The 17,910-nt window shown below is 40.5% G+C and overlaps 1 protein-coding gene across 2 annotated transcripts; it reads right to left on the reverse strand.

Annotated features, from left to right (window-relative positions):
• Positions 1-2,346: 2,346 nt before the first annotated feature.
• cks1b (CDC28 protein kinase regulatory subunit 1B) lies at positions 2,347-8,044 on the reverse strand. Of its 2 annotated transcripts, none has more exons than XM_038966353.1 (4): positions 7,832-8,044; positions 7,078-7,145; positions 6,784-6,925; positions 2,347-3,169 (listed from the first exon to the last, which is right to left on the reverse strand). In XM_038966353.1, exons 2-4 carry the CDS (start codon positions 7,134-7,136, stop codon positions 3,059-3,061), a joined length of 312 nt encoding a protein of 103 aa, XP_038822281.1. In that variant the 5' UTR covers positions 7,137-7,145; positions 7,832-8,044; the 3' UTR covers positions 2,347-3,058. The 2 variants fall into 2 exon arrangements, with proteins under 2 accessions (XP_038822281.1, XP_038822282.1); XM_038966354.1 differs by having other exon boundaries at positions 6,798-6,925; positions 7,832-8,040.
• Between the last annotated feature and the right edge of the window lie 9,866 nt (positions 8,045-17,910).

Raw genomic sequence — 17,910 nt, forward strand, 5'->3', positions numbered from 1 at the left:
TTACTATTTTGTAGCATTGCCATTAAATTGTTTAACTTGGGTCAAACGTTTCAGGTAGCCTTCCACAAGCTTCCCACAATAAGTTGGGTGAATTTTGGCCTATTCCTCCTGACAGAGCTGGTGTTACTGAGTCAGGTTTGTAGGCCTCCTTGCTCGCACACACTTTTTCAGTTCTGCCCACAAATTTTCTAAGGGATTGAGGTCAGGGCTTTGTGATGGCCACTCCAATACCTTGACTTTGTTGTCTTTAAGCCATTTTGCTACAACTTTGGAAGTATGCTTGGGGTCATTGTCCATTTAGAAGACCCATTTGTGACCAAGCTTTAACTTCCTGACTGATGTTTTGAGATGTTGCTTCAATATATGCCCATAATTTTCCATCCTCATGATGCCATCTATTTTGTGAAGTGCACCAGTCCCTCCTGCAGCAAAGCACCCACACAACATGATGCTGCCACCCCCGTGCTTTACGATTGGGATGCTGTTCTTCAGCTTGCAAGCCTCCCCCTTTTTCCTCCAAACATAACGATGGTCATTATGGCCAAACAGTTCTATTTTTGTTTCATCAGACCAGAGGACATTTCTCCAAAAAGTACGATCTTTGTCACCATGTGCAGTTGCAAACTAGTCTGTTTTTTTTATGGCGGTTTTGGAGCAGTGGTCCCATGGTGTTTATACTTGCGTACTATTGTTTGTACAGATGAACGTGGTACCTTCAGGCGTTTGGAAATTGCTCCCAAGGATGAACCAGACTTGTGGTCTACAATTTTTTTTCTGAGGTCTTGGCTGGTGTCTTTTGATTTTCCCATGATGTCAAGCAAAGAGGCACTGAGTTTGAAGGTAGGCCTTGAAATACATCCACAGGTACACCTCCAATTGACTCAAATTATGTCAATTAGCCTATCAGAAGCGTCTAAAGCCATGACATTATTTTCTGGAAATTTCCAAGCTGTTTAAAGGCACAGTCAACTTAGTGTATGGAAACTAGGACTACTGAAAATATATTATTTCAGTGTAGATAAGGGAAGGATGAGTTAAGATAAAAATATGACAGCCAGACAAGCCAGTGTATGAATATGAATGCAGTGGAAATTAGCTGATTTTGTGATATGTTAGGTAAGTAACTTTAATGTGTCAAGCAGATTACACGTTTTCTTTGCTATTTCCGAAACGTAGCAACGTTTAAGACATGGATTTCATGTTCTAATGTTAACAAGACACCCAAAAGTAGTTCGAAGTAATGTTTTCATTTCATTAGCTAAACAAAACTTGTTTAATAAACAGCAAAATTGTTGCGGAACTCAGCCCTGTTTGCATAGCGATGATGAAAATAACGTAATTTGGACTGTAATGATCTCCAAAATTCTAATCATTAGGTCATCACACCCATGATATAGCAACGTATGCTAATAGTTTATCTAATCCCATTGTGACGCCGTGGGAGACACTTTTTGGCATGACAGGCCTACGTGGACATGTTGGCTGGGAGGGAAGGTTAAACATTAAACTTTTTTTTTTTCAATCACTTTGATGCATTTCACAAGTTTGTGGTACATTTTCACAACTCTAAGCATACCATTCTGAACAGATCATCAAAATGGCTCATGTTTCAAAACTCTAATCACATTTTCAATTGTCTGGGTAAAACAAAGTCCCTTATTCACTTCACTGAATCACTTTGAATACATATTCCATCTGGTATCTGCTTTTCACAGTACAATCAATATTCACATTACTTTTGATATGATTTCCTTGACATTTGTTAAAACATAACTAGCACTTAATGAAACTGCTCAAAACTGATAACTATGTCTACTGAACAAACATTTTACAGTGCTTATACTCCATGGGTACCTTTGGACAGGGCCAATGTTTACCAACCCCCTTGTCTCAGTATTTATGCTACAATAGCTTGTATGTGCCAAGTTGTTAGGGTCAGCCTGACATATCTGGTATACTGTGATCTTTGGCATACTGCCACCAACTCCTCTTTCGTTTTGTTTGTCCTGTCAGACCAGAGCCCTTGGACAGTGCCTCAGTACAACCTGTTGATTCCAATCCTGGCTGTTCCTGACCACCTGGTCGTGCTGCTGATCCCATTTATGCTGTGGAGCCCTGACCTGACTTCACCTGTCATGGTACCCTGTCCCAGACCTCTGTTGATCATGATAGGAGGGCTAATGGAATTTTACAGTAATTCAATGTAAATGTTTCAAGGACCAATTTACATGTATTAAGTATGTATTTATTGTGGTGGGGACAGTACCATTAGTGCCACTTTAAGGATATATATATATATATATATATAAAAAATAATAATAATAATAATTCACAACCACATCATAATCTGTGAGAAGAATTACAAATGAAAAAACATTTATTTCCGGGGTACAAGAATTCATAAATACTGAGCAGCTGATTTGTACAATAACAGACATGGCAAAAAAGATCTTGGGCCCCATTTTGACAGCTCTAAAATGCAGACAGTCAACAGCATTACTTATAATTGCAGGTCACAATTGATTTAAAAAAAATAAAAAAACATTTTTACAGTGTCCAGAGTACTATCATCATTTGTACAGAGTAGGTGTGCATACACTTGATACAATCTGCAGTATTCAAAACAAGATGAATCAAGTGCCATAACAGGTATTTGATCATAGTCATTTTGGTCAAATCCCTGCACATTTGCGCTTTCAAAAATGTCCCCCTTACATTTTACAGTTACTATATCGCTTAAAATAGATATGAGCATCATGTTAGTCAACGCACAGCGGGTAAGGTTTAGAATAATTAAAGTGTTGCCACAACCACAGCTTTTCTTTTTCTCCCCAGACATACACCCTGACAACATTATCAAGTTAGTCCTAATACAAAAGTTTGAATTATTACAGAAATACAGATGGAGAAAAGGATGAAAGGGTTCCAAGCAGATCCATAGGAAATGTGAAAGGCTTTACAGTGAGGACAGTGGGTTGGAGCGCTCGACTCTGGCTCCACTGCAATGTATACGATACACATGTGGAAAATAGTCTTTTCATCCATCCAACTGAAGTGTTCATCCATTTCCAGCCACTCTCTTATCTTCTTCCCGATGAGTGTTCTCCCGCGCACTCTGTCTGAGATCAGGCTGCGGGCAGAGGACGACGGAAAAGCAAGATGTGGGGCTCTGGAGAAAAAGAAAAAAATAATAAAAACAGGAAACATTTGAGAATGAAGTTCAGGAACTGAATGAAAAACATTTCAGGCGGTATCCCAAATATCTCTCCTTCCTTCCAAAGTGTGCACTTGTTTACTGCCCTTCACTAATTTGAAAGAAAATGGCTGGTATAAGAAACATGGTGGAAACTCCCTCTAGCCCATGCCTACACCACTCCAATGCATTCAGATGTGGGAAGTAGTGAACGAAAGGAGATATTATTGGGACTCATCCTTAGAGTCAGAGTTTGGAAAGCTGATAATTCCTTCATGTATTCTAGTAGTCTCGTGAGGCCACCCTTGATCCTTCCAAATCTCATCTCGTTGACTCAAATATTGAAAGTCTGGAGAACTTCAGTATTGGATTTTGAATGGGAGCGCTGGCTGTTAGCGCTTGCATATGTTTGGTCAGTGCCGCTTAACCATTTGGTTACCTGTTCAGTAGTCTTATGGCTTGGGGGTAAAAACAGCTTACGTATCGGTAATAAGCTTACGTATCGGCCTCACGGCATTCGTCAGAGTTTTTTTTTATTTTTATTAGCACCCTTATGTAGACCTAGCCCCACCCACATCCGTTCCATGCATCGAAAGGGGTTGAGGCGAAGGAAAAACAAAGTGCTACCAAATATAACAATATACATTTCATAAATATTCGAATAATGTGTGTAAATAAGACGTATTAAACACGTCTGTAAAACCACAATGAAGACATAGACCTACCAAGCAAGTTTTCATTAATCATCGGGTACAGCGTACAAAAAAACGAGTAATCTTAAATAGGAGCATAATTCATGTTCAAATTCACAACATAACATATAGGCATTTCATCATTAAGACCTTTAGGAAATAATGTCTGGAGGGTGAAAATCCAAAAACATTCTCTTTTACTCAGACTATTATTGTCACCTCCCCTGTCTGATATCTTAACTTCCTCTATGCCACAAAATCTAAAAAAGGTAGAAATGTCATTTAGGTCATTAAAATGTACTGCGACTGGATAATCCCTGTCATTTCTCCTGATTGAACTTCTATGTTCACAGATTCTCTGGTTTGAGAGAACAAGAGGTTTAACCTACATAGCACAGCCCACATGGACATTTAATAATGTAAATAACATGGGTGGTGGAACACGTAATAATGTCATTTATTTGGAACCATTTTCCTGTATGTGGGTGGCAGAAATATTCACTTCATCATATTGCACTGTGCGCATCCTCTGCATTTATAGCTACCATTTGGAAGAGGGCGTAAAAGAGCCTGGCTGATTTTCTTTTCTGGCTGGCAGTTGGCAGCGTAAATTGCGACCTCTCCTATACACAATAAGTGGTGGATTTTTAAATTCAGCCGGCAAAGCTGGGTCCGATGATAAAATATGCCAGTGTTTCTTGACCACACCTCCCACTTTTCGCGAGTTCAAAGTATATGTGGTTGTGAACATTACGGAGTGTTCTTCAGCGGTTTTTTTTGTAGCAGTTAATCTCGTGTTTTCCCCCAATGCCAAATTAAGAGCTTCATCCTCACATTGTGGCGAATAGCCTCTTCTTAGAAACCTAGTGCGCATCTCCGCTGCTTTTTCTAGATAATCCTCTGTGGAGTGGCATATATACGACGCAGTCTGAAAAACTGGCTTCTTGGAAGTCCTCTTTTTAATGGCTCAGGATGGAAGCTGTCCCCCTGTAATAGAGTATTTCTGTCCGTTTCTTTTCTATACAGAGTTGTAAACCTATTCAGCCAGCTCTAGAATAAAGTTTGTTGGTGGATATTCATTAGTGTCTCCGTCTCCCAAATAGTGAGCTAGGGCTCCCAGCCCCCCCACATGGGGAATGCTGGTATATACTCTCGACATCTAATGTGACCAAAATACAGTCTTCTGTTAAACCCGTTATTAGTGAGATCTTGTTTATGAAGTCTATAGTCTTTCACACATGATGGCAATGCTTGCATATGAGTTTTAATAAGAGTCTACAAAGATCGACAACGGCTGTAGCATTGAGCCTATTCCTGCAACCACTGGTCTGCCTGGATAATTGCCTTGTGTTTTTGGTTTGTGTAATTTCGGTAAAATGTACAGGCATGGACGTATGGCACATTTGCAGCAAAGATATTCATATTCAGGTTTTGAGAGGGTTGTTTAATAGGGCTTGCTCCAGATTCGAGCATATTTCCCTTTGGAACACCTGTATGGGATCAACACTCAGTTTTCTATAGAAACGTTCATTGCTGAGTTGTCTCGGAATTTCTTCTTTATATTTTTCATAGTCTAAAACAACCATAGCACCCCCCTTGTCTGCAGGTTTTATAACCAAAGATGAATCTTTCATTAATTCATTAAGTACCTGTTCTTCTGTTCTAGTGAGATTCTTCTGAATGTGGTTTGTTTGTCTCCTATATACTGACATGGCTTCTTGTTCGACTAACCTACAATAGGTATTAATCGAAGAGTTGTTAACCATAGGACAGAATTTGCTTTTGGGCTTAAAATGGGTACCAGTTCTTTGATCTGTTTCTAGGCCCGAAACAGTGTTTTGAGAAAACGCATACTTAAGTTTAATCTTGCGAAAGAATATTAACAGATCTACTTTCACATCGAATGGTACATGTAGGTACAAAAGAGAGGCCCTTAGATAAGACTGGGACTTGCGCGTCAGTAAGGTCTTTTTTTGGAGAGGTTAATTACCGCGTCCTGCTGTAGCTCCGTGTCCACGGCCTGTGTTCCTGGTCCCCTCGTCGACCTCTTACCTCCAACATCGTTCCTTTTCTTTCGTGGAGCCTTGTGTTGCTTCCGGGCTAAAAAAAAAACGACTGTGTGCGATGATAGCGAGAGTCGCTGTCTGTAGGGAATTGGGTACGATGTACCCAATGATTAATGAAAACTTGCTTGGTAGGTCTGTGTCCTCATTGTGGTTTTACAGACATGTTTAATACGTCTTATTTACACACTTTATTTTAATATTTATGAAATGTATATTGTTATATTTGGTGGCGCTTATTTGTTTTTTCTTCGCCTCAACCCCGTTCGATGCGTGGAACGGATGTGGGTGGGGCTAGGTCTATATAAGGGTGCAAAAAAAATAGAAACTCACAAAAGCTCTGACGAAGGCCGATACGTAAGCTTATTTAAGATCAGTGATACTATCAAGAGCAGTGTGAAGTGTCTTATTGAACAAATGCAGGTAGTTCCCTCTCTGTTTCAGCCCGTTTATTTCCAAGTCAATACACCCCATATCACATGATGGTTTATACAGTACCCAGAAAATTCTACATGAGTTTCAAACATCTAAGGAGTAGCACATCCTAATCACCAATGACCCAAACCCAAGACATGGGTACAAAAAGTAATCCCCAAGTCAGAGAGCTCCACAAAGTACAGTAGGCTACAATTCAGTGTTTGTATAACTCAATGTTATGCCGCTGGATTCACCACATCACACTGCCTACTGTACTGATATGAACCCCCATGGTGCGACATAGGCACAACTGTAATCCCCCAGTACAGTTCAGTGTTGTATTCCTCCATAATAGCCTTTATGCTGCTGTATTCACCAGCACTTCACTCTTTCTACTGTACTGAGCGTTAATACTAACATTCGACAGTGTACCTGGTTGATGGATCATGTAGTGTATCCAGCCTTGACTCTGCTGGACGCCCAGGTTCCTCCACTCAGTCTCTGACATCAGATGGGTCTTGGGCACACGCTTGGCAATGTCCTTGGGCAGCATCACATGCCTACAGAGAGTGGAGAAATTGAATGGTACTTTACTGAGTCGTGCAGTGTCAACATCACAGGGCTAGGAAGGAAGACCGCTGCCAGGCAAGACATACATGTCGATATTAGCTAGCTAAAAACTGTTTTAGAAAAACGTACAGCCTTAACTTACCTATACTCGAATTTCTCATCGTCATATTTGTCAGAGTAATATATCTGCTTCTGAGACATGATGCCAACCTGAAAAAAAGAGTGCATTTGAAAGTTTAGGTACTCAGGGATTTTACAGCAGGAGCATTACAAGGAATCCTGTCGACTGAATGTTCTATCCTGTGATTTGGACTGACTGAAGGAGTATTATGTTTATATTTAATTTACTACCCGAATAGTACGTAGCGGCAATTCACCTCATCGTTTGAAGTCTACCAATAAACCTCAAAGTAGTAAAGCCCAAGCAAAGGCAATAACATGACATAATTACAGGTTTGTCAGGTCAGATGTGATCAATGCACCTGTATTGCGCATCATAAACCAATGAATGTAACTAGCTAACGTTAGATGGCTAAGTAAGGCGACAAGCTTTATCTACTACAGTAACGTTAGTAGCTACGTTTTTTGTTTAACTAACCCACCCTAGCAAACAAAATCTAGGTGAAATAACTAGCTATATCATACATAGCTAGATCCTCATGTTCATCAGCATGTCACCCACTGAGTGTTCTAGCTAACATAGTTCATAAAACACAAAATGTCATCCAACAACCGTTGGAACTAGCTAGCTAAGTTAGCAGGCTAGTTAAATAGCTGGCTAACTTGCTAGCTAACAATAATGAATTAGCTCCCGTTAGCTAGCTAGCAGGCTTAGCTATCTAGCACTAAGCTTAGCTAGCTACTACGTTAGCTTTGACAAGTAAAACACAAATCACCTTTCTTCAAGTGGCTCGTTCCAAATTATTGTAGTCGTGATTTGGTGACAGAAAATCTAGAAATTTCACAACAGGCCTGTCTTTTCTGGAATATTGTCGGTCACCGATGTATTTATATTTCCATGTACAGTAGCTTGTACTGCTTCTGATGTGATATGGTCGATGGACCTTTTTCACGTGTCGCTGCGAGTTTCCCTCTCTTATGTTACTGATCCTGCCTTTCACCATTCAAAAACTCACTGCTGCTCCTCATTGGTCAATCCTCTCACATAAATGATCATGTGACATATGCTGAGTTTAGACGAGACACGCAAAGACCGTCATGACATGTCGTCATGTCGACATAGAGGGACAAAGAAAGCTATATAGAGTCTTTTCTAACAAAAGAGCTGAAGGCGGTCTAGAAGTGTTGGATTTTGTTGACATAAATAACACTTTCAAGATAAACTGGTTGAAAAAATGTTTGCTCGATACTGATTCAATATGGTATTTCATTCCAAATAATGTGTTTAATAAATTGGGAGGTCTTCAATTTTTACTGAAATGTAATTATATTCCTGAAAGATTACCTGCTAAATTGGCTAGGTTTCACCAACAAGCTTTACTGGCCTGGAAAATATGTTTCCTGCACAATTTTTCCCCTCATAAAGCTCTTTTGTGGAATAATTCAGACATAACTGTAAGGAATAAGTCATTGTTCTACCCCAGCTGGTATGAGAGGAATATTGACTTTGTTCTTGATATTTTCGACAACAAGGGTAATATTCTCACATATGAACAATTTATAACATTGAAAGAGTTTCCAATACCTTTCAGAGAGTTTATTTCTGTGATCAAAGCCGTTCCCAGTGGTCTAACTACACTTATGAAAAGTCATCTTAATTTTGGGAATGATCACAAAGTTTATCCAGAACTCAGATTGGAAGGCGTGGGCTTACTTGAGAAATCTTGTTGTAATAAATATATAAGACAAATTCTTCATTCACAAAACCAACTTACACAGAGAGGAAAGTTTTTCTGGAACATGCTTATTCCTGACATTGTCTGGAAAAATGCATGGTTAAGGCCTTACAAATACTGTATACCAAACAAAGTTAAGGAAGTGCACTTCAAAATTTTACATTAGATATATCCATGTATTTCTATGATTTCCAAATTTGTGGCTATTGATGATATCTGCGTTTTCTGTGAAAAAGAAGGTGAGAATCTGTCTCACTTGTTCTTTGAATGTAAATTTGTGTCAGAATTTTGGGAAAACCTTGCAAAGTACTTATTTAACATTATGAACACTGCCTATAATTTTAACATAAAAAATATAATATGTTACTATTGCAATGATAACAAAACCACTGAAATGATTGTTACTTTTTTTATTCTTGTTGCCAAATACTTTATACACAAACAAAAATTCAAAAAGTCTATACCAAAATTACCAATTTTTCTGATTGAATTTAATTATCTTATTAAAACACTAACCCTAGTGAATAACAACAAGAATAACATCTTCATGAATCATTATAATAAGATATTTTCAGAGTGAATATAATTGCACTTAAATTGTTTATTTTTTGTATTTTATTTGTATTTATATTTTTTGTATGTTTGAGAATTGTTAATACCTGTGTTTGGTTTGCTAGACATGTTTGATGTAGCAATGTAAGTTGATTTTTGTATTATGAATAAAATAAATGTATAAAAAATAAATTTAAAAAAAGCTATATAGAGTGACCGTATATGTTGCTAGCCCCGTCGCGGACCAGGATGTCTTGCTCCCAGACAGGCTAAATAACTTTTTTGCTCGCTTTGAGGACAATACAGTGCCACTGACACGGCCCGCTACCAAAACCTGCGGGCTCTCCTTCACTGCAGCCGAGGTGAGTAAAACATTTAAACGTGTTAACCCTCGCAAGGCTGCAGGCCCAGACGGCATTTCCAGCCGCGTCCTCAGAGCACGCGCAGACCAGCTGGCTGGTGTGTTTACGGACATATTCAATCAATCCTTATCCCAGTCTGCTGTTCCCACATGCTTCAAGAGGGCCACCATTGTTCCTGTTCCCAAGAAAGCTAAGGTAACTGAGCTAAAGGACTACCGCCCTGTAGCACTCACTTCCGTCATCATGGAGTGCTTTGAGAGACTAGTCAAGGACCATATCACCTCCACCCTACCGGACACCCTAGACCCACTCCAATTTGCTTACCGACCCAATAGGTCCACAGACGACGCAATCGCAACCACACTGCACACTGCCCTAACCCATCTAGACAAGAGGAATACCTATGTGAGAATGCTGTTCATCGACTACAGCTCAGCATTTAACACCATAGTACCCTCCAAACTCGTCATCAAGCTCGAGACCCTGGGTCTCGACCCCGCCCTGTGCAACTTGGTCCTGGACTTCCTGACGGGCCGCCCCCAGGTCGTGAGGGTAGGTAACAACATCTCCACCCCGCTGATCCTCAACACTGGGGCCCCACAAGGGTGCGTTCTGAGCCCTCTCCTGTACTCCCTGTTCACCCACGACTGCGTGGCCATGCACGCCTCCAACTCAATCATCAAGTTTGCGGACGACACTACAGTGGTAGGCTTGATTACCAACAACGACGAGACGGCCTACAGGGAGGAGGTGAGGGCCCTCGGAGTGTGGTGTCAGGAAAATAACCTCACACTCAACGTCAGCAAAACAAAGGAGATGATTGTGGACTTCAGGAAACAGCAGAGGGAGCACCCCCCTATCCACATCGACGGGACAGTAGTAGAGAAGGTGGAAAGTTTTAAGTTCCTCGGTGTACACATCACGGACAAACTGAATTGGTCCACCCACACAGACAGCGTTGTGAAGAAGGCGCAGCAGCGCCTCTTCAACCTCAGGAGGCTGAAGAAATTCGGCTTGTCACCAAAAGCACTCACAAACTTCTACAGATGCACAATCGAGAGCATCCTGTCGGGCTGTATCACCGCCTGATACGGCAACTGCTCCGCCCACAACCGTAAGGCTCTCCAGAGGGTAGTGAGGTCTGCACAACGCATCACCGGGGGCAAACTACCTGCCCTCCAGGACACCTACACCACCCGATGTCACAGGAAGGCCATAAAGATCATCAAGGACAACAACCACCCAAGCCACTGCCTGTTCACCCCGCTATCATCCAGAAGGCGAGGTCAGTACAGGTGCATCAAAGCAGGGACCGAGAGACTGAAAAACAGCTTCTATCTCAAGGCCATCAGACTGTTAAACAGCCACCACTAACATTTAGTGGCCGCTGCCAACATACTGACTCAACTCCAGCCACTTTAATAATGGGAATTGATGGAAATTATGTAAAAATGTACCACTAGCCACTTTAAACAATGCCACTTAATATAATGTTTACATACCCTACATTACTCATCTCATATGTATATGTATATACTGTACTCTACATCATCTACTGCATCTTGCCATCTTTATTTAATACATGTATCACTAGCCACTTTAAACTATGCCACTTTATGTTTACATACCCTACATTACTCATCTCATATGTATATACTGTACTCTATACCATCTACTGCATCTTGCCTATGCCGTTCTGTACCATCACTCATTCATATATCTTTATGTACATATTCTTTATCCCTTTACACTTGTGTGTATAAGGTAGTAGTTGTGGAATTGTTAGGTTAGATTACTTGTTGGTTATTACTGCATTGTCGGAACTAGAAGCACAAGCATTTCGCTACACTCGCATTAACATCTGCTAACCATGTGTATGTGACAAATAAAATTGGATTTGATTTGATTTGATTTGATTTGCTATGGTGATTTCAGTAAACAAAATCAGTGCAAATCAACATCTGTTAGAAAACAATTTGGCGGCAAGCAGCAAGTCCCGTGTACCGTGGCGGCTGACGGCATTCACTACCAGCCTTAACGACATTTACCGTCCGCTCTCATTGAAAACAATGACATCCGGTTTGCAGTTCTCCGTCTACCTCGTACGACGTAAACGCTGCATTGATTGCAGTCCAAACACTTAAAAGACACACCCTATCCCCTCAAATTAAGTGGACACTTCTGATGACGTCTGACGAGTATACACTTGTAGGGCGAGGGAGGAAGGAATGATTTTTAAATGGACCGCCCTTGCCCGGAAATTAGTCACTCCTTCATCCCGCAATGATTGTGTTTTCAGCCACCGGTAGCTTGTGGGTGCTTTATTTGCGCTACAGTCAATTATAATTGCATGTCTATTTACATTAAATATATCATTATTAATATACGCCTACTGTAAGATAGCTAGCAAATTAATTAGCTAAATAACGTTAGCCTGCCTAGTTGGAACTTCTGAAGAAGGAACATGTTTTATTTCTACAATTTCCTAAAGCTAACCATACAAAAACATAATCAAGTGCATTAGTAGCACAATTTCTAACTTGTTTACATTCGTTTTTACTTACACTTGTATGTTGACTCCATATTGACGTTGAGGTTTTAATTTTTGGCTGACTTAGCAGATGTACAATTGTCTCGAATTGAATTGTGGGGAGTTTTAGGCCCAGAAGTGAACATAATTGTACACTTGCAAACTCGACTAAAAACGAGGGCTGAGGGGCTTATTTTGCTAACTTCCCTTGCTTGGCTAATCATTTGGACAGCTCCCCAAGATGGAGTTTGAACCTCAGTCATTACCTTGGCCCTGTCATTCTTCTTCTTTGGAATTTGGTTGGCGGATGGCATCCAACTTTTAGGTGATTACACCACTACCTACTGTACTGGAGTGTGAGGCCAACCTAAATTACATGTTCTTAATTATTCCTGTTCCTCTAGTGAAATATAGCCCTAGACATCACCAGCTACACTTATCAAAAACCCTCTACCATAATCCACTACTTTGACCCTATCTGTTCCTGCACTATGCCAACATCCTGGGAGGACGGGACACCACCCCTCAACACATTCTGTAACTCTTCTGAAGTCATATCTCTTATACACAAATACATGCAGCTGCCACCACAACATCTATTTTCTGTGAATTACATTCAATTTCTGCAGTACAGTTGATAACCATTGCTATTAACGCTATGAAGCCAACCTTACTGAAGCATAAATCACTCTTTTGGCATATCCCTCTGTGCTGGCACAAATCTACTACTCACTGGAATCCTCTCAGGATTCCTCACCCTTGACCCATCCTCCTCTACTTTCTTCACTGCCTCAACATACGTCCGACATCTTCTGCCTAACTCTGACTCTGGCCTCTTCAACCTGCCTCTCTCTCACCGGACACTTCTGATCCACAGCAACATGGGCACCCCTACAGTTAACACATACAACTTTATCCACCAAAACTACACAATCTTCTGTCCCATGCCATCCTGTACACGTCCCACATCTTGGGATATTCTTCCTACACACTGCTGTGACATGACCATAAACAACGCAGTGGATTCGGCACAAAATCTCCAACAGGATAACCGGGTCTGCGACACACCACACTACGGGTGTCCCAAACAGGAATCTTCAACTTCAATTGCTCGATCTCCACACTAGACGCTACACCAGAAATCACTCTTTTCAATGGTTCCCTGATCCTAAGAGCAAAGAAAGAAACAGATATTGACACACGTTGCTCACTCTGATCAGAAGACGGCCCTGTCATTGGTTAGAATCTAGCAAAATAAGATTGGCTACTGAATCCATTTGATATCCATAACCATCTTCTTCAATGAGGTTTAACAGTGGTTGGAATCTAATAAATGTTTAATTACCGCCACCAATTAGACTGGAGTATAGCTTCCATTATACTTTGCTAAAAAAATATATAAATATATATTTTTTACATTTTATTTATAAAAAATAAATCAACATATACCCTACCGTCTAGACCTACACTCATTAATAACCCACCACCCTACTCAACTATTTAAACCTATCTAGTCATACCTAAGTCATTAAAACCAAATGCTTTTAGACTTTCACTTGAGTTATATTCTAATTAAGTACTGTAGCTTTACTTTTACTCAAGTATGACAATTGGCACTTTTTCCACCACTGGAAGATTCCAGTCACTGAGAGAATATGGATCCAAGGGCTGAAAATCTTACATTTTTAAAGGTGACACTTTACTGACGGCTTCTCAGTAAAACAAAATGTATTTCAGACATTTTTTTCAATTCTTTTAAAGCAACATTTTGCTGACGTTTTCAATACAAATGAATCGGCTCACGAGGCTTTGAAAATTTTAATATAATGTTGCCACTAAGATGCTATGATTTATTTGTCTTGAAGCTTGGAAGATGTTCTTGAATCCCTCAAGGACAAAGTGGAGAAGAGCTTTCCACATCTGTGGAAAAGCCACTACACAAGACAAAACTAAACAATACATTAATTGCACTGTAACGGTGACATACGGTGCCCACAAAGTCCCAACAGCAGAGTCCCAACAGCAGTCCCAACACCTTACCACTGCTACACCTGGCTATCAGCAGAGCCTTGTCTGGCTGCGAAACAGTTCATTCAGCCTGATTTAATGCCTTTTTTTAAATATAGCTGATATGGCTGACTTGGTTTCTTCTGACAATTGAGATGTACAAACTATGGCATAAGGGGACAAGCGGATAGGAGCCAATCCGTAATTTTTATTAATACATGAACGAGCTAGGACGGACATAGTCAATATAACAATTTGTTCAGCACTTTTGAAATGTACAGCGACAGAATTCAGAACATGGGCCGTTCTTACAGTGTTCTCCGGGTACACCAAGTCAGAACCATAGAATAAATAAAGGGGTCATGAAAGCAGACAAAGAAAGCTCTTACATTTCTCAAAAACAGGTTATAGGCTACATGTGCACAACCAAGTCAGAACAGTAGGTGAAATTAAGAGCTGAAAATATACCAAATTATTAGAGTGAAGCACATGGGCTACTAACAGCTTAATACACAATACACACTTAGTAATATTTTCTTAGCCACTGTAGACATATCTCCCTGGCATATTACATAATTTATACAGCAACATACAATATATTTTTGGACTCACCTTGTTGTGCTGTGCTCACTTGAACAGGAATGTGGCGTGGCGGTCCGTCGTGGGCAACTTTTGTCATCAAACTTTGTCATCAAAGTCTGGCATTCTTTGGATGTGCTTTCAAGACAACTGGGAAATCAACAACAACAAAAAGGTTGAATCGTGATGACGTCAGTGATCTTCAGGTCGTAGCTCTAGAAAGAGGCCTGAGTTCCCCATTTACAAGTCCGAGTTGGATGAAAGTTCAAAACGTATTTTCCCAGTCGTAGAATTGTTTTTCACAATTCCTGACATTGAATCCTAGTAAACATTCCCTGTCTTAGGTCAGTTAGGATCACCACTTTACTTTAACAATGTGAAATGTCAGAATAAAAGTAGAGAAAACAATTTATTTCAGCTTTTAATTCTTTCATCAAATTCCCAGTGGGTCAGAAGTTTACATACACTCAATTAGTATTTGGTAGCATTTCCTTTAAATTGTTTAACTTGGGTCAAACGTTTTGGGTAGCCTTCCACAAGCTTCCCATAATAAGTTGGGTGAATTTTTGCCCATTCCTCCTGACAGAGCTGGTGTAACTGAGTCAGGTTTGTAGGCATCCTTGCTTGCACACGCTTTTTCATTTCGGCCCACAAATTTTCTATGGGATTGAGGTCAGGGCGTTGTGATGGCCACTCATATACCTTGACTTTGTTGTCTTTAAGCCATTTTGCCACAGCTTTGGAAGTATGCTTGGCGTCATTGTCCATTTGGAAGACCCATTTGAGATCAAGCTTTAACTTCCTGACTGATGTCTAGAGATGTTGCTTCAATATATCCACATACATTTCCTCCTCATGATGCCATCCATTTTGTGAAGTGCACCAGTCACTCCTGCAGCAAAGCAACCCCACAACATGATGCTGCCACCCCTGTGCTTCATGTTTGGGATGGTGCTCTTCGGATTGCAAGCCTCCCCCTTTTTCCTCCAAACATAACGATGGTCATTATGGCCGAACAGTTCTATTTTTGTTTCATCAGACCAGAGGACATTTCTCCAAAAAGTACGATCTTTGTCTCCATGTGCAGTTGCAAACCGTGGTCTGGCTTTTTAATGGCGTTTTTTGGAGCAGTGGCTTCTTCCTTGCTGAGTGACCTTTAAGGTTATGTCGATATAAGACTTGTTTTACTGTGGATATAGAAACGTTTGTACCTGTTTCCCCCAGCATCTTCACAAGGTCCTTTGCTGTTGTTCTGGGATTGATTTGCACTTTTCGCACCAAAGTACATTCATCTCTAGGAGACAGAACGCGTTTCCTTCCTGAGCGGTCTGACAGCTGCGTGGTCCCATAGTCTTTATACTTGCGTACTATTGTTTGTACAGATGAACGTGGTATCGTCAGGTATTTCGAAATTGCTCCCAATGATGAACCAGACTTGTGTTGGTCTACAATTAGTTTTCTGAGGTCTTGGCTGATTTCTTTTGGTTTTCTCATGATGTCAAGCAAAGAGGCACTGAGTTTGAAGGTAGGCCTTGAAATACATCCACAGGTACACCTCCAATTGACTCAAATTATGTCAATTAGACTGTCAGAAGCTTCTAAATCCATTACATCATTTTCTGGAATTTTCCAAGCTGTTTAAAGACACAGTCAACTTAGTGTATGTAAACTTCTGACCCACTATAATTGTGATACAGTGAAATTATCTGTCCGTAAACAATTGTTGGAAAAATTACTTATGTCATGCGCAAAGTAGGTTAGACATTGTTAGGTTAGATTACTCGTTGGATATTACTGCATTGTCGGAACTAGAAGCACAAGCATTTCGCTACACTCGCATTAACATCTGCTAACCATGTGTATGTGACAAATAAAATTTGATTTGATTTGAAGTAGATGTCCTAACCGACTTGCCAAAACTATAGTTTGTTAACAAGAAATTTGTGGAGTGGTTGAAAAACTAGTTTTAATGACTCCAACCTAAGTGTATGTAAACTTCCGACTGCAATTGTATGGGATGAGTAACGCAAAATATGTAAACAATATTAAAGTGACTAGTGTTCCATTATTGAAGTGGCCAGTGATTTCAAGTCTATGTATATAGGGCAGCAGCCTCTAATGTGCTAGTGATGGCTATTTAACAGTCTGATGCACCTGTACTGACCTCGCCTTCTGGATGATAGTGGGGTGAACAGGCAGTGGCTCGGGTGGTTGTTGTCCTTGATGATCCTTTTGGCCTTCCTGTGACATTGGGTGCTGTAGGTGTCCTGGGGGGGCAGGTAGTTTGCCCCCGGTGATGCGTTGGGCAGACCACACCACCCTCTGCAGAGCCCTGCGGTTGTGGGCGGTGCAGTTGCCGTACCAGGCGGTGATACAGCTCGACAGGATGCTGTCATTTGTACATCTGTAAAAGTTTGTGAGGGTTTTAGGTGGCAACCCTGCACACACTATATCAAAGTTTGTTTATCCTCCTTCTGAGCAAATTGAAATGAGCTGAATATTCTATGCCTCACTGCCCATCCGTAGATTAGCGAACTGACCTGGATGACTCCATCTTTGTCCAGTTTTGTAGCAGTCCTGCTCTGCCGGGTTGAACTTTGGCATTTCGTCGTCCTCGTTGTAAAATTTGATGGACTACACAAAGTCTACTTCTGACACCATGTAATGACCTTGGTTATATCTAAATAAGATACTTTTTCCCCGTAGGTTTTTTCAATGTTTTACCACATTTAATAACATAAATGCCAAGCAACAAATGACATGCGACTGAATGCTAAGTAGCCATGTTCCCAACTGCTCTCATGCTCTAGCGCATGTGCACAATATGAATTAACCCATTCATTACAGGAGGGTTGGCCAGCTGATGAACATTAGTATTAATTTACACAAAATATGCATCACTACAAGAGTAAAAGGTTCAATATCACTTCTGATTGTGAACACCTTTGTCCTGAAATGAAGCTACCTCAACCAGTTCCATGCACCGAAAACATAAAGTGAGCTATATCCGCATTTTCAAATGTACTCAATTGGAGACACCAAATAACATATTACTTTGAGGGTATTCCATGTCTGAGTTGCTTCCAGGA

Source organism: Salvelinus namaycush, chromosome 27, assembly GCF_016432855.1.
Source record: "Salvelinus namaycush isolate Seneca chromosome 27, SaNama_1.0, whole genome shotgun sequence".
In the NCBI taxonomy this organism is placed as follows: Eukaryota; Metazoa; Chordata; class Actinopteri; order Salmoniformes; family Salmonidae; genus Salvelinus; species Salvelinus namaycush.